This window comes from Amblyomma mixtum, chromosome 5, assembly GCF_055824585.1.
Source record: "Amblyomma mixtum isolate Tamu chromosome 5, ASM5582458v1, whole genome shotgun sequence".
Classification (NCBI taxonomy): domain Eukaryota; kingdom Metazoa; phylum Arthropoda; class Arachnida; order Ixodida; family Ixodidae; genus Amblyomma; species Amblyomma mixtum.
The window spans coordinates 28189538-28215273 of NC_143016.1; the positions used below are offsets into that span (position 1 = coordinate 28189538).

The 25736-nt window shown below is 53.5% G+C and overlaps 1 protein-coding gene across 3 annotated transcripts in view; it reads left to right on the plus strand.

Annotated features, from left to right (window-relative positions):
• The first annotated feature begins 14979 nt into the window (after positions 1-14979).
• LOC149341611 (protein unc-13 homolog B-like) overlaps positions 14980-25736 on the plus strand; it is a 202414-nt gene continuing 191657 nt past the window's right edge. For 2 of the 3 annotated variants that reach the window (XM_089543709.1, XM_089543708.1), the window contains exon 1: positions 14980-21670. In XM_089543709.1, coding sequence (XP_089399835.1) covers positions 19040-21670 — 2631 coding nt within the window. In that variant the 5' untranslated portion in view covers positions 14980-19039. The remainder of the gene's footprint in view (positions 21671-25736) is intronic. The other variant, XM_089543710.1, reaches the window with a different exon arrangement.

Sequence of the window (25736 nt, forward strand, 5' to 3'; positions counted from 1 at the left end):
AAGTCGGTAGCAGCTGCATTTTATATTCTAATGGCCCCGGCCGGATTGGCCTGTCAGATTTTGCTTATTCGCGCCGGCCAGACGGATGTATGTATGCAGTACGTGTCTGCATTTGCACTCGTTATGACATACAAGCGCCGTATGAATCACGTGTAGCCGGCGGTTATCCGCGGTGTCGTACGATGGCCGTCAGTCGAGAAGCGATGGCGTGTGGGCGGCGCGTTTCAGATACCGAGAAGAAATTGCAGAGGGGGGCCGTGTCTCTCCTTTTGTTTTGAAGTCGGCATTTGCTTGTTTTATTGTTTGCCATCGGCGTCTGTGGAACGATGTAAGTACGCGGTGCGGAGAACTAGAGACGGCAAATTTTTTTGGCGGTGTCGCATCGCCAAGTTCCCGCGGTCGGACGGCTACCGGGATTTTGAGCTGTACGTGCGACGTTTATCGATCTGTTTTTTGAAGCATCCGAAGAGACGGTCGCTGTTGTTTCGGATTTATGGAGAAGCCATTGTTTGAAGCAGGGCATTTTTATCCTTGCATCTTCTTATTGCGAACGCCGTGTCCCCCTGCCCCACGTCCCCTCCCTATTTCTTCCTTACATTGTCGAGCTACGGCGCTGTGTGGTGGTTTTTTCTCCCCTCTGTATTGTTTCTCACATTGAAGAAGCAGTGTAGTAGTTGGCGTGTTTCCCATTCAACTGTAACGTTGCAACTCGTTCCAGCCGCAAAAAAAAAGAAGAAAAATGTCGTAAAAGGCATGAAACTTAAGCACACATGACTGCAGAATTACGTGTGTTAAAAATGAGACAATAAGGCTTGGGATACAGAACACAATTGAACAATGCTAAATGGTGCAATGTGCAACAAAGGATTTCAAAACTCAAGCGAACACTGCGGCAGAAGTGAAAACTGACTAGCTGCTGAGTCGGTTTTAACTGAATTAGAACGTGTGAGGTTGTTCACGTTGGGGCCTGATTTTTCACGCAGGTCCACTGTTGGAAGAGTAGTGCAGTGCGCCTGGAAAATGCTTTTCTTGGAGCGTTTATTGTTCACGACATGGCGTTAATATTTCAGTGCGATAATTTCGCAATATTATGCCATACTAAAAGAAATTGTCGCGTATGCTATTATTTCTCCTTCAAGCATGCTCCTCCTGACAGGGTTCGCGTGCGGTGAAGGCCACCTTGTGACCGAGTCATTGACCGCGACACACACTCCCAGAAACGTCCCCAGTCTTCTCCGCTTTCTTTCGTGATCCGAAAATATGTTAGTGTCGCGGACATATATTAATTTATTTTATTTATTTGACAGTACCGCTAAGCCTGACTGCCAGGCTTGTACAGGAGTGGGATGCGAAATGCATACAACGCTTCATAACGCGACATACAAAATGCACAGGGGACAGTGCTCTTAACGACAGGCATGAGCAATACACTCACCGCTAAACCAAGTGAGATTAATCAGAATGCACTGCTCATAAATTGCAGCGGGACAGCAAATTAGGAGGCTTGGTAAACATCTTAAGGGGATTCTTCACTCTTCCTGAGTAGACTTTCATTCCTGTCTTGTAGCTGTCACTTTTCTGGTCGCACCTGCAATCTCTGCGCGAAATTTACCGGCACTACATATTGATGTTAGCTCTGTGCACTTTTTTTTTTTTTTTTGCCGGCGGCGTGCCGTAACCGCGCCGTAGTTAGGGGGGGGACAACCAGCCCTGTGGACAGTGTCGGCCGACATCCATAGTTAAAGCGTGCGGCATGATAAACCCCGCACTCTTACCTCACCCAGCGTGCACGGTAAGTCCTTATTGCAATGCGCGCGACTGCGCTACGGCAGATTCATGCGGGCGATCTTCATGAATAACGGAACAGGACGTCAGCAGCTTGCGCGCGCGTTTTGCACTGCGGGCTAGCGCGTTTCTTTCACAGCTGTTCTTATCAGCGAAGCGCGCAAAGTGTTGCGCAAGACGTATTCATTCATGTCGGCGTGTCCTGCACTGGACAGAGGGCGTATATCATTGGACGAACCTCGGCGTACCCATCAAAACGAGTGCTGAAGGCGTTTTTGACGCGCTAGTTGAACACGGTTTACGGCTGTGCATTGCGCGGAGGGGGCTGGGGTGGGGGTCGTCCTTGTCAGAGCTCTGTTTGGGAGTCAAGTGTCGCTCGGACACCAAGCTTGCGCTCAGTGAATTTTTGTGAATTGGCAGCTGTGCTGTGGGTTGTGTTCCTCATAGTGTTGCTTGTCGTGTATGCACGCGTGGAAACGAGTAGTAGGCCTTTTATGCGTATTCCGCGTCAGGTTTACGTATACAGCGTGCGAGCAAGGAACGTTGTAGTAATTGTATGCAAAAAGTGTACTTCATTCACATCATGAGACCAATTCCTGTTCTGGTTCGCTTCCTGAAAAGGTGACCGGAAAGCAACAGCTCAGGCAGAGACCGTATACGTACCGTGGAACGTGCTATGGAGCGCATTTCTCTTTTGGTTTCGTTTTTCGTGCGGGATGTCGTCGTTTTTTTTCTTTGTTTTTTTTTTTCGTATTTCTATATGTGTTTTATTTACCGATTTTTCAACTTTTATATTGCGTGGGCGCCACTTTCTGACGCATTTTGTGTCCTTGGCGATAAAAGATTTGTACCACTCTTTAAACATAACAAAAAGGAAACAGTAGTGCCAAGTCCGTGAGGCTATCTATCTCACCACTGCTGTCTTCCGAGAGACAAAATAATTAAAGTGGGGCGGCCTGTAAAGGGCAACTAAGCATGCAGGGGGAGAGAAAACTGAGAACATAATTAAATGGATAGCGACCAATTTATGTAAAGACCTTTAAGGCAACAGAATTAAGGCGTGCGGACTTCAGACGCGCGATCCTACTATAAGCGTGCATGCGTTCGACCGGCTGGATTAAAAATAATAATAAATCTGTGCTATGCGTCGAAAAGTTTAAACGACATCCAGCGCAGTCAGCCCGCAGTCTTTGTGCGGTGGCTCAGCCGCAGACGGCCCTTTTTGGCCCTGGCCTGGTATATACCGATATACTCTGAGCGCTCGTATAAGCATGCGGTTCGTTGCCGCATGTATCCTCGGCACTGGGTTCGACCCGCATACTTCTTCTGGACCCTGGGTTTTATGAAAATCCCGTGTCTCGAGCCTTTTCTTTCTTTCTTTCCTCCACTCTTTTTTTTCTTTGGGGAAGAAAGAAAAACTGGGAAGCCTTGGAGAAGGATTTTAGTCGTTGCTGCTTCGGCGTTTAATCCCTTGAGCTCCCCTCTCCTCTTTCATTTGCGTTAAACTATTAGGCCCGTCCCCAACCTCCCCCTCGTGACTCTGCTGGAATCATCGTAGCGTCTTGCTCCACGTGCGGCTTTCGGCGCGGGTTCATTTTATGCTCTGGCCGAGGCTAATGCCTGTTTCGCCGTCTGGGGGCGAGCTAGGATCGGATTTGAGGAGACCGCGTGCGCGCCGTGCGCTGGTTCCCCGTAGGCGGCGGCACGTGGCTGGCTTGGGTGCAGTGCTGCTGAGGCAACCTTTATCGACCGAGGCGCCCACTCGCGGCAGCGGCCTTCTTTACTCGCAGCCTGGGAGAGGTCCTGGAACGAGTGCTTCAAGCGGGATGGGCAAAGGCGTGCATTGCATGCGGATGCGCTACCTTTTACCACCCGTCAGGTACGCGGGGCTGCGCAACACTTGCGCACGCGTCCCCCCCCCCCCCCCCCCGTCCCCCAACTCCCTTTTTTTTTTGGATGCTGTTTGACGTGTTCGCTACTCTGTGAGGTCTGTGCACTGAAGGGAAACATGTCCCTATGAAATCTCGCATTTCCATGGAGAACGGTGCAGGAATTACACGCTGTTCGAATCTAACTGGATTCCCGCTATTGGACTTCGTGCGTCTTCGCACGCTTGACGTCAGTCTGGTGTCCGCCATTTCGTTGTCAAATGCAAAAAAAAAAAAAAATGTCTGCATTTAGCTTAACGACGGCCTCGATTCTGCCAGTCTTGATGCCGTCTTCACCGGTCGATGACGTTCGACAGCACATTCGGAGTAATACAGTACGTACTGCGTCCGCCGCTATGAACGAAGTTGGCACTTGTGAACACTCTCAAGCAGACCCCCTCTGAAGGTTAGGTTAGCGCAGCATAAATACCGCCGAAGCTGAAGATTGAACATCCGTCGCCGTAGCTCGGTTGGTAGAACACCGGACGCAAAATTCGTAGGTCGTGGGTTCGGGTCCCGCCGTCTGCATGTGGTTCTTTTTCTTCTGCTTTCTAATCAGTATTATTTAAGCGACAAAATCATTACGCTCCTAATCCCCTATTGGCCAACGCAACAAATTGAAAAACAAGAAGCACTCTCCTTTGCTGTTTGGTTTCGATGGCTGTTGGCACCCTTCGTATACATTTCATTAGGACAGTCTTCGACGTCCTTTCTCTGTGGTTCATTTTTTGTTACTTTTGTTTTGTGCTTAATATGTCCTTACGCGTCTTCTCCAGATGGTGCAAACCAGGCAGTGTGTGTTGGTTAAGTACTGATTAGTCTATTTCCTGCCTGGAAGGGAGGGCACATCCAGCAAAAGGTGCACCGCCACTTTGCCTCGTTTTGACCTCCTCGGATGCACCGTATTAATGATCAGCGCGGGGAAGGATTTCGACGCAAGTTTTCGGGCAACCCGTTCTCCCTGGATTCCGTCAACCGAAGAAGCGGCAGTCGCGATATACCGTGCTCGCTCAGCACTCGTTGTAGCTCTGAAAGATACTACATACTGCATATACTATACATTCATGTGCCTTGCATTGAGCGGAGCCACCGCGGGTCAGTAGTTTCCTTAGTGACGTAGTATGAAAAATTATTTTAGCACCTCCCTCCCGACTTGCTGCTATTCCGCTCGTGCTTTTTTTTTTCTTTTTTTTGATGAAGGGAAATGGCGCAGTAATTGTCTCACATCTCGGTGGATACCCGGACAGCGCCATAAGGGAAGGGAGAAAGGTGGGAGTGAAAGGAAAAAAGGAGAAAGATTTGCCGTAGTGGGGACCACCTGGGGGATCTTTAACGGGCAGCGACATCGCACAGCACACGGGCGCGTTAGGGCCGTTTCACATGCTGCGACTAGAACGAAAATAGTCGGCCTAGTCGGTGACGCCGCAGTGCGATTTTCGCACAGTGCTTTCACATGCAACGCGTACCCAGCGAATTCGGTCGGAGGGACACGCAAGGTTGCTCGATGTTCGCATAGGCAACCCACGATTACACCCGACAGAAACACTGCACGGAATGTGTTGATGATGTAATGACCAGCTTGTTTTTAGATGCAAGGCAATATTTCGTATGTTTTGATTAGAATAAACAGTTTTGCTTACGCCGCGGGAACAGCTCCCACGTGACCCCACGCCGAGACGGCGCGTGACGTCACGTCACGTGCGAGTTGTTGCCGCGGCAGGTCTCGACGCACGTGCGCTCTCGCTCGCGCGCCTGGAGACCGGTCGTGGCCGCGGCAGCTGCTCCCGCGTGACGTCACGTCACGTGCCGACTCGGCGCTGCCCATTGGTCAGTCGCAGAGCGACCACACCGACGCTGCGACTGGATTCCAACCGGACGGACCTTGGTCGCAGGCCGTCTGCGGCTAGACCGACGGCCCTCCCCAGTCGCAGACCGACCGAATTCGCAGCGTCGCAGGCGAGAATCGCATGCATGTGAAACGGGCCTTATGCGTTTCTCCACCATCCAAACACGGCCGCCGTGGCCGGGAACCCGAGATCTCGTGCTGTTGATTCTCTGTGTTCGAGCGTATAGCTTGTTTCCTTGTCGGTGTGCTTTGTTTTCCGGTCTTGTTTTGCATGCATGTCGTCGTTCATTCGCAAAGCAGTCTTCTGTTTTTGCGGTGTTCGCGTTGACGTGTTCCGTATATATGGCAGTGGTGTTTCGCGAGAGCCTTTCGTTATCTGCCGCGATTTGTTCGTGTTCCGGGTCTCCAGTCCCAGTTGACTGTTTTTTTATGTTTCTTATTTTACTCTCATATTCGACTCCGTGGCGGGTGCGCTGCCTGGCGAGAAGAATGAATAAACCGGAGGACCAGGAAAGGAGTTTTAACGAGGCGCATTTTTAGCAAAGCTTAAAAAAAAGCTGGGGAAAAAAAAAATGTGCCCGCGGAGGAATAAGCTCGTTTTTACGGCAGCATGAAGCTAGAGAAAGGAAAGAAAAACATCGCGACAAAAAGACACGAACTAAGTCGAGGAGGAGAGCGTTGATGGAGAGCAAATCCCGAGTCGGGCGCGTAACGGCGTCGTGGGTTATTTCTCGGTTGAAAGCGAGACTTTTTTACATTCACGGATTGCAGCACAATCCGTGAATGTGCAGGTGCTCTCTTTTTGTTTTGTTTCGCCCATCACGCTCTGAGCATGGTGACATTTTGTTCTCGCCTCTTGCTCGAGAACGCATCTGTGCCGGCGCGGTGTACTTTCTTTTTTTTCTCTCGCAGAGAAAGAACAGCCCCGTAAAAGTCCTCACGGTGTATGAATGTTTCAACGTTTTCGCTATATACGCAATCCTCCCCATCGCTTCTCTTTTCTGCTAGCTTCAGCGGCGGCCCGATTAAAATGCCACGGCTGCAGGATCCGCGTAAGCGCGAGCGTGGTTAAAAATAAAATCCGATGTGGGCGTCGCGGGTCTTTCTCGTTGCTCGCGAATTGCGATTTAGCGAAGCGGGCCTCCTTCCTCTGCGTAATCCGCGACTTTCTGGGAACGGCAGCGGCGGTGGCGTCATTTAAGAGTGGGAACGCGACCTTATTATACGGCTTCGGCAGGCAGGGGATTGAAGTACAGAGGCTAGGAGTTTGAAGGAAGCCCAGAGCTGGGAAATGTCGCCCGCGACTTTCTCCCATGGCTGCTCGCCGGCACCTCGCCTATCCTTGGCCTGTGTCGTTTCGAAGAAGCGCGGCAGGATTCGACGCGAAGAAGCAGCCCGGACAGTGTCTTCCACGCTCTAGACGCATTGGGAAATTTTCCGACCGTGCTCGACTTGCGAACATGGAGCGGCGCAAGATGCTTTTAGGGCAAATGAAATCACGGCCCGCATCTTTTATATAAGGAGCCGAGGGCTTTGTCCTCTGCACCGCGAATAGGGCGCGTTGGGAAACGCACCTGTGAGCTTACGGAGGATAGGGAAAATGCGGACAAGCAGACAAAAAGAAAATTAACAGAAGCGAGCGCTGTAGTGCCAGCAAAGGTACTCAACTAGCCGGAGGAGGAAAACAGAAGGTATAGGAGCATCCTCTCATTGCTGTGAGTTCAACGGCACGAAGCTCGTCGAGAAAACCTCACAACAGATGCGGCTGCTCACGAGATGCGAAACAGCCGTTGGCTCATTCAGTTTGCCTTCCTTGCTTCAGACGTCTCCCGTTCAGTCAAGTTGTTGCGAAACATTTCTCTGGACAGAGCGAGTGGGGACCGCGTGGTGCAAGACTACGCACCGAGCGCACCCGAACGGATGCGACCGATATCGCGGAACGGGGTCGCGGAGGTGCGGACGACGGTGGCACGAGCGTGACGTCAGCGCCGCCACGCCTCCGGACGCCGTGTGTGAGGCGGCTAGAAGCGGGAGAAGAGCGCGTATGCCTGATTTTCGCATGAAAAGAAAGTGAATAAAATGACCGAGCTGCACACTCCCTCTTCCGAGGTCGTCGACCTCACGTATTGCTTGTTCCTTCGCTTATTTTGTGTGCTGTAATATACTTTGCTCGAACGCACTGCGTCGGCACTCCTTTATAGGATGAGAAGACGCTGGTGTATTGTGATCGGCTGCTGGGCTATTTTCTCTCCCAGCCCGGTCGCTTGTTTCTTTAAGAGTTGCGAGGAACTCGTCTAATTTTCTGAGCTTATGTCTGAGCGCGTCTTTTCCTTGGGAGCACCTGAAAAAACAGAGCAGGCGTGAGATCGGCTTGGTTTTCCCGAAGAATCCTCCTCGCGGAGAATCTATAGCTCTTCTTCAGCTCTTCGTGGGCGTCACTGTTAATTAAGGCATGAGCACTCGGTGTTCTTACGCCCTATAGGTTGCGGAGTTCATTCGGGAGCTTCGTGCGCAGCCTCGCTCGCTTTGTGGAAGACGCAGTGTGCTAGTGATCAGTATTGCTGCCTTTTTTATTTGTTTTCCCCCAAGGTCGCTGTGTTGCTTGCACGAGAACGGTAACTCTCTCATTGGAGAGCAGGCACCGCCGTCCCGTTTCCCGGGCCGGGTCCGAAGCGAGCGCCGGGGCCACTGCAGTAGTGGGCTGCGTGTTGCGGCGGGGGCCGTGGCCGCCGAAATTGAGGGACACGGCCGAGGCTGGTGGCAGATCTCTTTGCAGTGGGCGCACGTTCGCCTTGTTTCCTTTTTGGGGAGCGCGTTATCGATTGGGCATCGAAGCCTTTCGACTCCGCCCATCGCCTCCTCCCGACGAACACGACGAATGCTGCTGCTGCCCCGCGCATCGACGATGGCCGCTCTTGTCGTCCCTTCAATCTCTTTCTCTCTTCCCTCTCTGTCTCCTTTTGTTTCTTTTTCGTTTTAAGTCACAGTTGCATTGTTCGCGTGTCATTGCGGGAGGCCCGTTGCGAGCTGCAGTTGAGGAAAATGTATCGTCGTCGTGCGGACAGCGGTGGGATAAAATTTGCGGCAGGGGTGCCTTTTCTAAAGATATCCGTGGACAAAGATGCGTCGAAGCGGTGCAGTTGGCGAAACGAAACAAAAAAAAAAAAACACGCCGACCGTGGGCTTATGGGCACTCGCCCCAGTTCCGTCGCGGGGGCTGAGCCCGCGTTCCTTTATTTTATTGCTTTTGTTCGGTAGAACATACCAAGTGACGCGCTATTTTTGTGCGCCTTTTACAGGAACGCTCGCGGTTCGCGCAGCAGTTGACGCGCATTTGATTAAACCGCGTGACCTGCGTGGGATGCGCAAAAACAAGAAAATGTGCCTGGAGGCTATCTATTCGTACTTCCTCGCAATGGGGAACTTTTCTTTCCTATAAGAAGATGCAGTAAGGGGTTAGTCCTAGAAGCCGTCTACTAGTTCGTGAAGGGATGAGCTGGGGTGAGATGCGGACCGCGCGTAAAGGTCACCGGGCGTAACTATATAGTAATCGGACTAGCAGCACCTATTTGTACTGTCGCTGAAGTGGGATGTTGCATGTATTTCGCGTAAGCGGCTTAGATGGGTTTCTAGTCCTTCTTGAGCACTTATCTTTCATTTTGTCTTCCACTTTTGAAGCAGTCCCCAAGTTGCTACCGGATGGCTGTTAAAAGTGATTAGGCTGGTTCATGAAAGAAGTTAGCAGGGCAGCAGGCAAGCGCCACGCGCGCACGCGAACACGCGCAGAGTTACTTTATTACTGCGCAGGCACTACTCCAGACGTACCAACCCCGAGCAAGAATCTTGTCGGGTAAGCTCGGGTAGGAACTCGGGTAAGCTCGGAGGGAACAGCCGCCCAAGCTGCAGCCAGTGGGAAGAAGCTCGGGTAAGTTCGCAGGAGCGTCGCGCCAGCTGCGCGAGAGGTTGCTCGAGAAGAGCATGGGTCGCACAATCCCTGCCGGTGGCTCGAAACAGCCACCTGGCAGCGCAGTGACGCATTGCTTAACCGCTACGCCACTGCGCTGTTAGTCTTACGAGTACTCGCCGCCATCTATGAACGTTAAGTAGAGAATGACCTATTCGGCATATTTGGGCATTAATTCTCTAAAGATATCGCGTCATACCATAAAGGCGGATCTTAAGTGCCGCTTCCACTTGAAGAATGAACACCTGCTTTCGCACGTCTGCTTTACTACACTTTTACTAACCCCTACCGCTTTCTTTTTTAGCGTTATTAGGCCTTACTTTACCCAAGAGGTGCGAGGCAGCACCTGCCAGCTTCCTGGAGGTCGTCCTTCTTTGCTCATCTCGTGTTCACTGCAGTAAGAGCCGCACTGCCGCTTCACAAGCTCCCCCTTTTTATCGCCTAAGCACTGTTCTCAACTACGGTTCATTTTTTTTTTTTTTTTGCAGCGCCCACTGGTGATCCCGGAATTTAAATGTCCGGGCTAAGCTCCTGGCCAGTGTAATTAGCTTGCTTCGCCTCACCTGGGCATGGAAAAGTCTACAAAGTTACGCGGTAAAAACTGTCCTTTTGTGCGTAGGTGCACGAAAGCCCATAACCGGGACGCTCGGTGCGCTTAACGAGCGAGAGCTTAATGCATCTTGTGTGTCTGCGTTGCATTCAGCCGTTTAGATTATTGCGTGGACAATTTTTTTTCGCCTTTCGCCCGAGACGTGTCTACATTTTCTTTCTCCCTGCTAATGTGGGTCCTAAGGACATAAAAGAGAGATATGCGGCTGATCTTTGGCTCAGCCTAACTGCTTTACAAGGACCACAGTACAGGTAATTAGCGGCGCTTTTGCGTAGTATGTTCTTATTACTTACGCTCGCACTGTGGCCGATTTGGTAGACGTTTTTGCCATTGTTCAATTAAAAATAACAACGAAAAGCCGAGCTGTCCTCGCAGAAGTCTCTAGCGTACATCTGTGCGCCATTAATGCACTATTCATGCTGCAGATGCCCTGTTTAAGGCTCTAGAACAGCTTACTGTCTCGGTATATCATTAGGCCTTGATGATCAGTCGTATTCATCGTGGATGGTCTTTGTGAGCGTTGTGTGTTGAGCGTTGTAATTGCAAGAAGCATTGAAGAGGTAAAGTACAGCCTAGTATCAACTGAAAGATAACAGCCTGGTATCCGCCACCGCTAGGGGCGCAGCGCTCGCCTTTATTGAAAAGATAGGGCGCTGAAATAATGAAAAAAAAAATAAAAATACAATAGCGAAAGGCTTGTGTCTGCTTCCTCGCAGAGAAATCTGAGACATTCCTCGGAGCAGGACTGGCGCTACGGAAAGAGCAACAAAGCAAGTGACCAAACTGCAGTGGCAAGGCGCGTAACGGAAGTAGAACACGGCTTACACTATAGCGAAGGAAGCAGATATAGCATAAAGAACTAGCGGTGTTAAGACCAGGCGTCTAAAGGAAAAAGAGAGAATGGCATGATGAGCCTTGTCGCGACTGTATATGCACTGCCATTTGGGGGAGGACGTCTTCCGCGGTCGCATGACGTAACCTGCACGCAGGCCGCTCACTCTGCGCGGGAATCTCTGGGGAATCCTATTGAGTGAAAGCGACGTAGCGAGAGTAACAGAGCGCATTTCGTGCCTTGTGTTCAAAATTTCCAGCGTGAGCGAGCCTTCAGGACGCTTGCGTGTATTATGTCGGCATTCAGTTCGTTCCGAGTGAGCTTTTCTGAACCGGGAACGAGGTTTCCTCCCGCGTTCGTTTTCTTTGTCCCTGTCAAGTCGCCTCTCTTGGTGCTACCTTGGCGCTATTGCTACGAACTCGGGGAAAAGAGGAATAACCTGACAGATCTGAAGGTTCTAGCTCGTTCTTTCATGCGTCTCGAAGAGAAAAGGTTGCTACCTCTGTCGAGTAGTTAGCTTCTCCGCACTCCCATTCGCTTTTTAACATTTTCTTCCTTGTCTGTGGTTCGAGTGTAGAATTACTTCACAAGATGAGTGGCTCCATTTTTCAGACGTATGCGGGCAAGTGTGTATTTGCTGATGTGGGCGCGCAGCGGAGTTGTAGCGCCACCCCTGTCAGTTCAAATCTCGGGAGGGGCGAAAAGAAAGGTCCTCCATATACTTCAGAGGATTTTGAGCGTCTGAGAGGCTATGCGAGTCTGACTGCAAACCCCGGAAGCAAAGCCTAACCACTTCAGAAGAAGACGGTAGACGCGGGCTTCAGCGTGTGGTGAGCTGGCAAAGCTGACTGGAGCTCCCCTGGCTAGAAAGAAGTTGCTGGCGACGAGTTATATAGGTTATAGAAGGCTCCTCTCTCTCTCGCTTTCTCTCTCTCTCTCTTTCTCTCTATGCGTGTGTGTGGGGGGGGGGGGGGGGGGGATGAGTAGAAAGTTGCGGGGGATGAGGATATATGTATGTGTGTGTGACCAAAACCAGAAAGCACAGCTGTCGCGTAATGCACACACAGCTAACACGGAGAGCGTTTGCGTTTGTGTTGCGGTTTCCTTATTTGTTATTTCCCAAGTTCAACGTCAATGTTGTGCTGAAGGTCAACTTCTCTTCGATTCTCGGAGGACGCAGCGTGTGGCTTGGGAATTGTGTTGCATCACAATCCTGGGGCACCGGACGGCGGTTGCTTAGCCACGGTGGCTGTCTTTATTTTGATCCAAGAAACCAGTATGTAACAAAGTGGAGGGAGAAACGCACAAAAAAAAAAAAAATGACGGACTGGAGCAGACACCGGAACAGGATATTTTGTAGCTCTCGGTGGTCACACGATCGAGCGGCGGCGACTCCACGCGGGGCGGCGGGACTTAGAACCGGCGACTGTAATGCCCATCGGCGTTTTTTTTTTTTCTTTTTTTTTTTGGCCGATCCAACCGCCGGGACGTCTGCCACCGTGTGCCGTGGCCTGTTTCCAGAAACAGCGTTGGCAGCTATGGGGAAAAAGCAAAGCCGAAGCGGGAAAGTAGGACAGCGCTTCTCGGGTCAGACGGGTTCTCGCCAGTCTCCCCACTCTCCGCGAATCGCAGTTATGTGAGCACTCCGCTGTATTTGTTTGTTTGAGTGATTGATGTCTGGCCCGCGACGCGATTACGGCTGGCGCCTGTGAAAACGGGTTACAAAGCGACGGCGGGGGCAGTGGACGCTGGCATCGAAGCCCGCGCCGGGCCTCCCGCTCCGCGACTTCCGTTCCAACTTTGACGAGCGCGGCTGCGCAACGCCGGAAACTGGCGCGCAGACGCCGCCGCAGCCGCGCCTATAGCGCCGCCGCCAACGCCTGCGGCCGATCGGTCCGGCTAGCCCGCGTGCTTTTTGAGCCTTTTCTGCGGATTTCGCGGGGTTTTATCAGCCCTCCGTGGAGCTGCGCGCGGCCAGCGCGCGTGCTGGTCCGGTGATAGCGGTGTTGCAGACGCGGTGGCCGGACGGAGTGTTCGTGTGGGGACGTGTTGAAGGTGCGGGAACGTCTGTCCGTTGGTGATATTTGGCGCATCAAATAGCCCCGTGCGTTGGACGTGCTGTATTGGGCGACTCAACCCTATTAAACAAAGGTTTGGTTTGGTTTCTTGGGGTTTAACGTCCCAAAGCAACTGAGGCTATGAGGGACGCCGTAGTGGAGGGCTCCGGAAACAAAGGTTTGGTTTGGTTTCTTGGGGTTTAACGTCCCAAAGCAACTGAGGCTATGAGGGACGCCGTAGTGGAGGGCTCCGGAAATTTCGACCACCTGGGGTTCTTTAACGTGCACTGACATCGCACAGTACACGGGCCTCTAGAATTTCGCCTTCATCGAAATTCAGCCGGGATCAAACCCGCGTCTTTCGGGTCAGCAGCCGAGGGCCGTAACCACTGAGCCACCGCGGCGGTGGGTTAAACAAAGGCGCGCGGAGACTTGCTTCTGGCATTTATTTATTCGGCACGCTTGGAATATGCCGTCGCAGGTGATGGAACGTGTGTTGCCTGTTGCATGCGCTGTCTTCTCGTTCGTTTAACGCATTCTTTTCTTCTTCTTTTTTCTGCTTTCGACGATACCTTTTCACTGCTGTCGTTTCAGGATCCAGGTGCGGGCTTGACCAAAAAGTATCCAGGCAGTAGGGTCTGCCTGTGAACATTGTAGCGGGGCATTTGCGACACACCCAAATCGAGAAATCTCTAATGAGTGAGGGGAAACCTTTTAATGACTCCCTCAGGGCCTTGGTCGCTTCATAAAGGCGCTGAACGTGCCCGATTATACTGCTGAAAAGGAGACCTTGTCTCCTGGGAACTTTGACCAACCCTGCACATGCTCCTGGTGAACTCGGTAGGAGCTTCTTTGTTGGACATGTGTTGCGAAGCCTGGTTTCCCACTTGTTAATTCTTTCTTGCGTTCTAAAGTGGGCAAGTTCGCAGAGAGGCTTTGTTGCTAATCTTGCTGTAGTCTCGACAGACAGTTTGCGATCGACAAACGCTTGGCGTCAGTGAGCATGTGGTATAAAGGGTGTGTGCGATTCAACAGCACTCACTCTTCACCTGCTCGCACGTCCCTTTAGCTCTAATCTAAAGGAACTAATGCTTCCGGACGCCCTCCTTTCAGCCGTCGTTCTCTGTAGATGCCGAGAATGTTTCTGCGAGATAGCTATAGAAGCTAAAGAGCACTATGATGAACTCGCTCGCGGGAACGGAATTTACCGAGCATTTTTCGCATATACATCTCAAGACAAATTTGGTAGCGTGTCTAAGCGCGTCACTGCGCTTTTATGTCTCCAGAGCATTCACAACGGTTTCTGAGCCCACAAAGCCGCTAGTCTCGGCAAGAAGCAGCGGCAAGAACGCAGAAGACCCCGATTGGTTGACGCATATGTTGCGTGTCTTTCGAGGAGGCGCACTCGGTAGGCGTTACTTGGACAAGCTGATGTCTGCGAAAGGCATACTGAGACTGAGGCTTGAAACAGAGCCCAAGGCGAGGGTCTAAGACGAAGAAATACACCGGACCAACGCTGTAGCCGCGCTGGTCCGGACGGAATACACCACGTTCTCAGCGCTGGTCCGGTGCAGCTCTCCGTCTTAGACCACTTAGACCCTCTTCGTTTGCGCTGTTTTGAGCCGTGGAACAACTCGCCCAACTTACTTTACTTTTGTCACATCTTCGATAATCTGCACCGGAGCTGCCCCGAAACCAGTGCGCTGTGCAGGGGACCACGGTATTGGAGTCCTGTGCGCGCCGGTGGAATTTGTTGGGAGCACATGCGGAGAGAGCGCTACCCGGGACACCGCTGGCGGGAACGTTGCCTAAGAGCCGTTTAGGGAGCACTGCTCAGGACGTCCGGTGCTGGAAAGGTGGCGCACTCTGCAACCATAGTCTGCGGAAGGTGACGTCATCCTATCTCTCATGTAGGCGCTAGATAGGGGCAGGGGGGGCAAGGGCGGCGACGTTCGCGAAGTTGTTTCGAAGGCGGCGTACACTCCGCGTTTACGAAAGCGAAAAAAAAAAAAAGACAACCCTCTTGGATGGAATGGCCAGCTGCCTAGTTAGGGAACCTTTCCAGTTTTCAGGGGTCGAACAGTTGATTTTGCCTTCTGGGTGTATCGCGATGTGATTGTCGTTCTGACCATTTACTCGACCGGGTTCGCTTCAACTGTCTGTCGTGCTTTTTTATATTCTGGTCAAGTCCGGGGTGTGCGCCACACATTTCTTTTTTCTCTCTACGGTGACTGGGGACACGTGGGGCCAGATTGGGCTGGCGGCAATTTAAGTCCTCCAGCCGGGACATCACATCCAGGCCCTTAGCAAGTGCAACGTCACCGTTGCAACCCCGGCGCCGCTGCAGCGCCGTCCCGCCGTTAACGTCGGGCCCCTTATCGTCCGAGACCGATGGAGGGGGCGTGAGACAGGGTCCTCTCTTCGCTGGGGTATAGCTGGGGAGAGGAGTCCCCCTTTTTCCTCCCCCTCTGCTCTAGTTGGGGGAAGGAGGGGCGAAGGGCACGGGCCGGACGCTGTTGCCGGCGGCGCGTAATCTGGGCCCAGCCAGTGCGGCATCCTGTCGGCGAGCGATAGCGCACTCGGCGCGCGGGGAGAAAAGGCGAAGCCGGCCTTTTCTGCTCGATCATCCGCCGCCGAACGTGACCGGACGAACCCCTGGCTGTTGTCCCGCGCGGAAATGAGGCGCGCTTGTCGCGGCGCTCTCCGCCTGGCGTCGTCCTCTGGGTCCGCGCGGAGACGCTCGTTTTCGTCGGCCCACTGAAAGGAGCCCGGCTGCTTCGTGATCGGCCCTGCACCGCTGGCCCCGCTTCCTTCTCCTTTCCTAGTCGGAGCAAGGCTGGCGTGACGGTAATTGCCTTGCCTCGCGAAAGATGCGGTATAGTGCTTCCGCTCGAAAGTTTTAGCGTCGTGCCTTCTTTTGCGGGACGCGGTGCGTTCGTTTGTGGTATACACTCCGGCGACGAGCGCGTCTCGCAGCGTTCTTTCTTTTCGGGTTCGTTTTCTTTTCTCTTGGGGAGCTAGGTGGTGTCTTGTCTGTACGAAAGCTGTTGTACAAGGTATTGTGAATTGACGAACATTCACTTAGGTGGCGTGAATTTCCTGTTCTATCGGATACATTACTGCATGACCTCTCTGTCCATTGTGTAGTCTGCAGAGTAGTCGTCATTTCCTCGACTTGTCGTGCTGTCTCGTGATGAAAGTTCAGGATGCTGCAGCGAACTTTTCTCTTGGTTAACCTTCATCAGTCTTCAGCTAGGTTCACCTTTGCAACGCTTCTATCACTCTCTCTCTCTCTCTCTCTCTCTGTCTTTTTTCTTCTGGTGGGCTCAGATACCGCGTGCACTACTGGACTCTAGCAACCCACGTTTTGTGGACTGCGTAGCAGGCAGATTTTTTTCTGAACTCGAAATGATTCGTGTGCCAAAGCCTTTTTCCTGCTTCTCGGAGTTTGACGATTTACCGCATGCAGCTATAGTAGACCGCGCCGCCAGAAACGTCTCAGCCAAGCTGTGCGCTAGCTTTCATGACTCTTATAGCGCTCATGAGCAGAGCACAAAAGTCTCCCTCCTTTTTTCTCGCCTGCTCTGTCGCGTCATCTCTCCCCAGTCACTGCTTCATCGGATACAACTCAAGAACAAAGCTGCAAATGCCGCTGACAGGAGGCTCTCCAGCCAATAGCGTCGATCGAATCTCATGGCATCATTGGGGTATCAGCCCCTTTGACCTGATGGCATGAGATCACAGGAGGTGGCACATGAGAGGTGATTAACCACTGCTTAGTTGGGTTAACTGAGGCTTCATCGGCCGGCGCCATTGGCTGGAGATGCTCCTTTGAGGGGCACCTGCCGCTTCGTAGTTGACGTGTACCCGCCTATAGCGTTCTAAAGCCTTGGCGGCATGCCCCTTGTGGCGGGAGCAAACTGCACTCATGCTTGCTTCGTCGACCGTGAATTGCTGTGCAGCATTGTTTGGTCCAAAAATTGCGGTCATGAAGGTGACTTTTCTTGCTCTTATTCCAAGCATGCCGGCTACTGGCTGCTTCATTATTTCTGAAAACCAGTGTTTTCATTATTTTCAATTATATAACATTTCTTATGGCGACTTCCCCACAAGGAGGTGTGAACGATTGAAAGAGGCCCAAGGATGGATAAGTGCTCCGGCGACCGATCAAGAAGCGGTTTTAGATTGCTCAACCTTGTTGTCGTTAGGCTGTCTTGGTTTCGCCGCTGTGTAAGTGTCGTGTGCATTTCATCCTGAAGCGGTTTTTGAGCTTACTTTCGGCGCAGGTATTTTTTATTGTTGCTTAATTTCATTCTTGCAACGGCCGCTCTGCCGTTGCATGGTTGTGCACAAGTGGGTACGGTACGTCATCAACAGGAAAAATTTCTAATTTCGCATTGCTGTGGCTGTACGTTGTCATTCTTTATTTAGTGCGCTAGCACCATGCAGAGACGACAAAGCTGTCCTCCTTTATCATGCGCCTCTGTCTTAAACCTAAAAAAAGAGGAGGGGGCGAACTGAGGAAAGCTGGAAGTTAGATGTCTTCATCCCCGCCCTCTCCTCCGTCCTTTTATTTTGTGGAAACAGTGCCAGCTTATGCTGAACTTCTTAACAAGGACAAAGTTTCGTTGATGCAAATACCTTCCATTTGTAAGAGCAGCCAGGCGTCTTAAATCCTTTCAACCTAAATTGCGCGTGCAGTCAAGCACGAGCCGTTCGATATGCAAACGGCATCGCCGCGAGAGATTTCTCATTCGCTGTTTCACTCGGCCGCTGGCAAACCCGGCGCAGTCCACAGGCAGCCGCGCTAATTGACGAAGACAAAGGCGCCTATTTGTCGAGCTGCCTACCAGGGATGGGCGAGGTGGATGCGAGAAAGAGTACGATGGAATGTGGTGCAGTTGGGAAAGGCGGGAAGCTGAGGCGAGCAAGCATGGCGGCCGGCGGACGCGTCCGCGATTAATTGCTTCGCCGCGCATTTCCCAGCGCAGGCAGCCTGTATAAAACGGCCCGTTTCGGGGCTGCGTTGTCTGCGTCGCAAGGCGTTGCTACAAGCGCGCCCCCACCTAGCGCTCTCCCGAGGTCCCGCACCAAGAGCGCGCGCCGGCCTCGAGAGAAGCCGTTTCCCGTTTAAGGGAATTTCCACCAGGTGCCCCCACCTGCCAAGAAGCGGTGGAGCTTTGCGCTGTGTCGCTAGAGCGAGCGTTCGCCCCTTGTGCAGAGTTAGCGCTCTGGGCTGTGTTTTGTTTTTCGCAGATAAAATAGCTAGGCCAAACGACAACGACGCAGTGAGGGAGGGGCGCAGCGCTCCTTTCTTGTATGTTTCCATAAATAGCACTCGGCCCGCGAAGGAAGAAAAAAAAGGTAGAAAACGTCGCCACGGGTTTGGGCCCCTCGGAGTCCCGGGTCCCCCTAAGCTGTGGCTGGCTCCCTTCGACGGGCAGGTCCCAAGCGTGGCGTAGATTTCGCGTGTCTCCTGTTTGGCGGCGTGTGTGCTGCCACTTTTCTGGCCGGCGCCTCTGCATTCATTCATCGTGCGCCGTTCTGATCACTTCCTTGTCTCGGGTCATTCATCTTGGCTCGTTTTAGTTCCCTCGGAACCGAAAGTAGTGCCTTTGCATTGTCCTTCATTCATTTACTCCCTCCGTGTCCACTCCTCTCCACCACCGGAGCCCGGCCCGCTTTTGGCGGCTGCCGAGGGGGACACATCCTCTCCGTCCCTGGCCGCGATCAATAGCGGTTCTCTCTGCCTCCCGGGTCCGCCCGCTCTTCCACACCGGGGCGGCCGGGGGCGGAGGGGAACGGGCAACCCCCGAAGAAAAGGGGAGAGCGGGAGGGAAGCGCACGTTCGCGCATGCGCCCCAACGCGGTGTTGGTGCGCGGCAAGCGGTCGGCGTGCGTGTGTGTGCCGTGGCGTCGCCGCGGAGGAGCCCCGAGGCCCGCTTGTCCTCTGCGGACGATGCGAGTCGGCTGTGCGGGCCGGCGATGGCACCCGCCCCTGCGCTGACCGCACCGACATGGACGGCGCCGGTGGCAGCGGCAGCGGCGCGATGCCGCCGCCCGGTGCTCGGGCACCGGCCGACTATTACCAGCTGCTCAGCGGCAGGATCGAGGGCGCCGTGGACGCCTTCATGGACCGCCTCGGCGGACGGCTCAGCGAGCTCGAAGTGGAGCTGCGCTACGCCTGGCGTGCCGTCGACCTGCTCTCGCAGGAGTACGTCAAGATGTGGGAGAAGCTGGAACGCCTGGAAGTGCTCCTCTACGAGCAGCAGGCGGTCATTGGCCAGCTCATGGGTCTCATCCAGAGCGAGCACGGCGAACCGCTTGCCGAAGACGTGGTGCTGCAGCTCGAGCGCCGGCTCCGCGAGGAAGTCGTCGGCGCGGGCGACTCGGAGCCCATGTCGCCGCGCGAGGCTGTGTTCCTGCGCCGGACTGTGCTCGAGGCTGTGCCAGAAGTGGTGTCGAGCCAGGAGGAGGCCACCTCCGAGGAAGGCTCGTGCTCGTGCGAGAACGAGGAGTCGGACTCTGCGAGCGTGTTCACTGCGTCGGACTACCGCAAGTACCGGGGCGCCGCCGGTGGCAGCCTGGTGAGCGACCGGGACCTGTGCGAACTGGGTCGGCTCTCGGAGGACCTCGGCCGCGCTTCGGCGCTGGCCCGGGTCGACGAAGAGGAAGACGTGCCCTGCTGCGAACTTCTGGAGCCCGATGAAGACGTCGAAGTCAAGGAAGACCGACGCGCCAGGCAGCTGGCCAGGCTGCGAGAAGCGAGCCAAGAGCTGGCTCTGGCCGTTCAGAAAAACCTCGTGTCAGCCTCGGTGCTCGCCCCTGAGCGGCCTGCGTCGCCGCCCACCGGCGGCCGCGAGGTGGGCATGGCCGTGGGCGCCTTCATTTCGGACACGTCCAGCGAGGCGTCCACCCAGCTGGTGCCGAGCGTCATCGAGGCGCAGGTGCACGACGAGTCGCCCCCGCCAGCGACGGTAGAACCTGCAGCAGCGACGAAGCCCGAACCCGAAGTGCGGCCCGAGCGGAGGAAGACGACGGGGATGTCCTTCCCAAGTCCGCGCAAGCAGCGCGCCAAGGCTCGCGAGCGGAGGCACACGACCGCGGCCGTGCCTCCGTCCACCGTGGCAGCGGCCACCGAGCTGCTTCCGGACGTGTGCCCCAAGCGGACGCTAAGTGATGTGACCGTGTCCTCGGCGGAGCAAACACCGTCCAGTTCGGCCCACTCGCCGTTCGCGGCAGGGCCCGGCGCTCTGTTGACAAACTTGGGCTCCAAGCTGAGTATGGGTTACAGCAGAGTGATGAGTTCGAGCTTACTGAAGCGGGACGGTTCCAAGGAGAAAGTGCAGCGTTCGAGGTCGAGGCGCCTGTCGCTGCTGCGGTCGCAAAGCGTACAGAGTGGGACCGAACCGCCCAAGGAGGCGCAGCCGCCCTTAGTGGTGCAGATGTCGTTGCCGGAGATGAGGACAACCCCGCCGGTCACGCCGAAACCAGAACACCCAGAGCCGCTGCCCGACTCTCCGTCGCGGGAAGCCGGCTCGGCAGCGCCCAGTTCCCCTGCGCCGGGTCCCTTGGAACTGAACCCGGAGGACGTGCAGTGCATGTTCCCTACCATAGGCGAGCTTCGGCGCTCGAGCAGTGGCCAGCCGCCGTTCGAAGAGGAGGCTACCGTCCATGAGGAACAGGATTCCCGTCGTCCCAGTTCCAGCCTCGCCTCGTCGTTCACCTCGGAGTCGGAGGTGTTCGCCGAACCCGAGGGCGCTTCTCCGCAGCCAAGACCTCGTCAGCAGGCGCCACGCCTTTCGGAGCGAGGCTGGACCGAGGACTCGGTGGACTCCGAAGCGTTTGTTGACGCCGAGTACGGGTCTCCCGCCCCTGCCGAGCGCCCTTACGTTCGTCGAAAGTTGCCCGCCAACGACATGGGCTGGAGCGGGGAGGAGTCGTTCGGGTCCGTGTCTTCGGTGAGCGGCGGTGAATCCGACCTGAGTGTACTGGAGAACCAACGCGACGAAGGTGTGGTAAGCTCGGGTCGCGCTCGCATTCCGTCACAGCCGAGTGACGAGACGGCCGAAGCCTCGGAAGACGGTAGGTACCCAGATGACCGGTTCCGGGACGACCAGTATCAAGAAGAGCGATACGAAGACGATCGGTATCGAAATGATCGATACCAGGAAGACCATTATCGGGACGAGCTTTATCAAGAGCCCGCCAAGCAGGAAGCATCTCGAGAATCGGACCACCGCGTTGACTTGCGGCACTCGCCAGCCGAAGAACGGTTGACAGCAGCTGAGCTCAGTCCTGGACACGCCGAGCCCAGCGGTGCGGATCAGAGTGTTGTCGGCGGTGCAGTGTGCGTGCACGAGGAAGTTCCCGGTGGTGGGACGGGAGACGCTGGCGACGAGCGGGCGCAGGAGGCGGCGGAAGGCGCGGCGAGTGTCGTCGCCGGAGATTCGGGACCCGAGGGTGCCACAGCAGCGGACAGCAGTGCGCAGGACGGGAAAGCCGAAGGGGAAGCGGTGGCCCCGAAGCCAGAGCGGAGGGCGGGAGCCCTGCTCAGCCGACTGGGCTCTTCGTCGCAGGACCAGGGCGACGGGGCGACACCCGGAGGAGCGGCCGGTGGCGTCAAAGGAAAATGGATAGCTCTCGTGGTGAGCACGCGACGCATGTTAGCCATCTTCCTTTTGGGGGCATCCCCCGCCTTCTACAGTGCTGGGTCTTCATGCCAGATGCCTCTCTTGTTGACGTTGCGCTTTTGTCTGGTGTTCGCTACGGTACGAGGGCCGCTGATTGGTCTCTGTCGCAGCTGTGCTTTCCTGTGGCAGTCTTCCCGGCTAGTGTAATTGGTGGTAACAGATGGTATATCGTTCGTGCTTCTTGTCGCGACTAAACCGGACGCTACTTCAGCGCGTTTTTCATACCGATTGAAGAGCTCATACGAAAGAACGCTATCAAGTTTCGGTTTTCTCTACCTGATCGTATTTTCGCTGTAATCTCACTTTCTTAACGTGATGGCGTTAAGGGTACCCGTTCAGCGATGCGTTGTCGTGGTCGCCGGTCTGTGCGGAAAAGCCTGATTGGTCGAGAGGGTCGCGACGTCACACGTGGAGCTGGGGATTGAAAAGTGACTAAAATGTTAGAAGAATGCTGATTGGAAGGTCACAACACGGCTCAAACGTCATTAGGACACGTAAGTATGTAAAGTAAATGAATAGCGCTGAAACGAAAATTTGGGGTAATTAGTCGGGAAACGAACCCTGAACCTTGGGTCTCGAATGACACACGCTACATCTAGGCCAAGCAGGCACTTTCGGACGGCTTGGTTAAAGTGGGGCTTTGTGTGTGCGTCGTGTGGTCTTTCGCATAATACGGAAACAGTGCCCGTGAGGAGCCGCTGACGGGATCCACTGACGCTTTCGCGTCATGCTCTTAAAGGCGGAGTTTAAGTGTCCCCAAAATTTTTGTGTGCTTCTTCCTTGAAGTCCACAAAGGAAATATAATGTGGCAGTACGTTTTGAACGGCATGAAGACTTAAAAAATGAAAAGGCCCGTGATGGTGAAGGCGCCTCATTGCGCATCTCGTGGTTTTGCGTACAGCGGTAACTGCAATACGGTCAGGAGATGGTCTAGAAGAGATGGGAAGGTGCGGAGCGGCGGCGGGGGGAGGGGGGGGGGAGGTTGGCAGCGGCCGGCCTTTTGTAGTGGGAAATCTGTTGTGCAAAAGCCCTGTGATCCCCTCTCCCTAGGCGAATGAAGCCAACAGCCACAGAAACCAAGAGGCATAGGGGATTGTTTTTTAATTAATTTATTTATTTTGTGGTGTTGATCAATTTAGAATATTACTGAACATGTTATCGCTTAAAGCTAATTGATTAGAAAAGCAGAAGAAAAAACAACCACTGCCGCCGGTGGGATCCGAACCCACGACCTCCGAATTACGCGTCCGGTGCTCTACCTCTGAGCTACGGCGACGGCTGTCAAATCTTCTGCTTTCGGGGGTATTTATGTTTACAAGTAACCTAACCTTGAGAGTGTTCATCAGCGCCACCCGCGTTCATAAGCGGCGGACGTAGAACGTCCTGAGTTACCGCAGGTAGTGACGTGGAACGTCATCGAACGGAGAGGGTGGAAGCTGCGTGAGAACCCTCTTATGCTTCCTATGGAGTCAAGGCTGCCAGAACCGAGGCCCTCGCTAAGCAATTAAGCAAACAAGGGAGGGGGTATGAGGGGCTCGTTATAAATATGAATGAAGCCAACAGCCACAGAAACCAAGAGGCATAGGGGATTGTTTTTTTTTTTTTAATTAATTTATTTATTTTGTGGTGTTGATCAATTTAGAATATTACTGAACATGTTATCGCTTAAAGCTAATTGATTAGAAAAGCAGAAGAAAAAACAACCACTGCCGCCGGTGGGATCCGAACCCACGACCTCCGAATTACGCGTCCGGTGCTCTACCTCTGAGCTACGGCGACGGCTGTCAAATCTTCTGCTTTCGGGGGTATTTATGTTTACAAGTAACCTAACCTTGAGAGTGTTCATCAGCGCCACCCGCGTTCATAAGCGGCGGACGTAGAACGTCCTGAGTTACCGCAGGTAGTGACGTGGAACGTCATCGAACGGAGAGGGTGGAAGCTGCGTGAGAACCCTCTTATGCTTCCTATGGAGTCAAGGCTGCCAGAACCGAGGCCCTCGCTAAGCAATTAAGCAAACAAGGGAGGGGGTATGAGGGGCTCGTTATAAATATGAATGAAGCCAACAGCCACAGAAACCAAGAGGCATAGGGGATCCCCTATGCCTCTTGGTTTCTGTGGCTGTTGGCTTCATTCATATTTATAACGAGCCCCTCATACCCCCTCCCTTGTTTGCTTAATTGCTTAGCGAGGGCCTCGGTTCTGGCAGCCTTGACTCCATAGGAAGCATAAGAGGGTTCTCACGCAGCTTCCACCCTCTCCGTTCGATGACGTTCCACGTCACTACCTGCGGTAACTCAGGACGTTCTACGTCCGCCGCTTATGAACGCGGGTGGCGCTGATGAACACTCTCAAGGTTAGGTTACTTGTAAACATAAATACCCCCGAAAGCAGAAGATTTGACAGCCGTCGCCGTAGCTCAGAGGTAGAGCACCGGACGCGTAATTCGGAGGTCGTGGGTTCGGATCCCACCGGCGGCAGTGGTTGTTTTTTCTTCTGCTTTTCTAATCAATTAGCTTTAAGCGATAACATGTTCAGTAATATTCTAAATTGATCAACACCACAAAATAAATAAATTAATTAAAAAAAAAAAAACAATCCCCTATGCCTCTTGGTTTCTGTGGCTGTTGGCTTCATTCATATTTATAACGAGCCCCTCATACCCCCTCCCTTGTTTGCTTAATTTCTCCCTAGGCGAAGAAAGTTAAAGAAATGACCTGCGCGAATAGGACCGCGACCCGAACCGCCCCGACCAAGGATAACGTTTTTGACTAACTGGCGCTTTTTAGTAGTGCCTGCTAGAAAGACCAACTCGTGTGTAAAGTTATATCCTCTTTGCTCCTTTTGCAGCCATCCATGACTGCAGTAAAGTCAGAAGGATGCCATGGCTCATTTGGCGTTCGCCATTCGGACCAGCCGTAAAGTGCGCAGAATATAAATACCGATTTAAAAAAAAAATCAAACGAAACATCTTATGTGGCCCGTACTTTTTTTTTTTTGCAACATTTCTTAGTATGCTGGAAATTTGTCTACTTGTGGTGCCAAGTTCGGTTAACTCGCGCTGAAACTTGAGGGAGAGCATTGTTGTACTGCATAGAGTTTATGGATGAGAAAGTAACCTCCTGAGCCGAGTGCTGTCAGAAGAATCACTCGTCACACTTTGTACGTAAACATACAGCATGTTCCGTGTCGTCATTTAATAGCGTTTTTGTGTGTATGTGTGAACGGCTTGTGTTCTTTACGCCCGTGAAATCTTGTCCTTGGAACTGTCAAAAAACACCGGAGAAAATGTCCCCGGTTTTCAAGGAAGCCAGCCGCATTAGTGCACGTATAAGAAGAAAAAAAATCATCATCGACAACAGTCATTGCAGTACCCGGTGGACTGGAGGATGTGAATATTTGTCGATATTGCCGCGTGCGTCGCATTCTTGTCACGCGCCCCTATTAACCAGAGTTACAGTGGGGCCGTACATGTTTGTCCAGGAAAGACGCCGGTGAAGTCTACTAGTGGAATGGGAGGAGGCAGTGGGTGATGTTCATATTTAGCTAAACTTCCGTCGAATAGAAATTAAGTTCACCTTTGAATTCAAGAGCAGCGTGATGCCAACTCAGCGGCGCGCTCGAGCAATCGCGTTTGTGCTGTTGCGTGGCGACACCACTCGGGGCAAGGAGTCCCGCTATCTCTGCCGTTTTCCATTGGTCCGCAGCTTACGGCGAGACCCTTCCTTCTCTGGATCAGTTTCCTTCTTTTATTTTTGTGTTTCGATACGGAAGTCCAAGCCGGGCGGTCTCGCGTTGCACCCGCATAACTCTCGCGGAGAGGCCGCCGTTCCTACGCTGGGTCGCCAGACACGAAACGCGTATCGAACGGAGCAATCGGCGCCGGAATGATTGATGACCCTGCAGGGAGTACCTGAGCGTTTGTGCGGGTCTGTTTGTGTACGCGCGCGAGGAGCTGTGCCGAAAGGCGGGCATTCGGCGAAACCTCGCGGCGCCGATAAGGCAGGGCTTGCAGCTCGCGTTC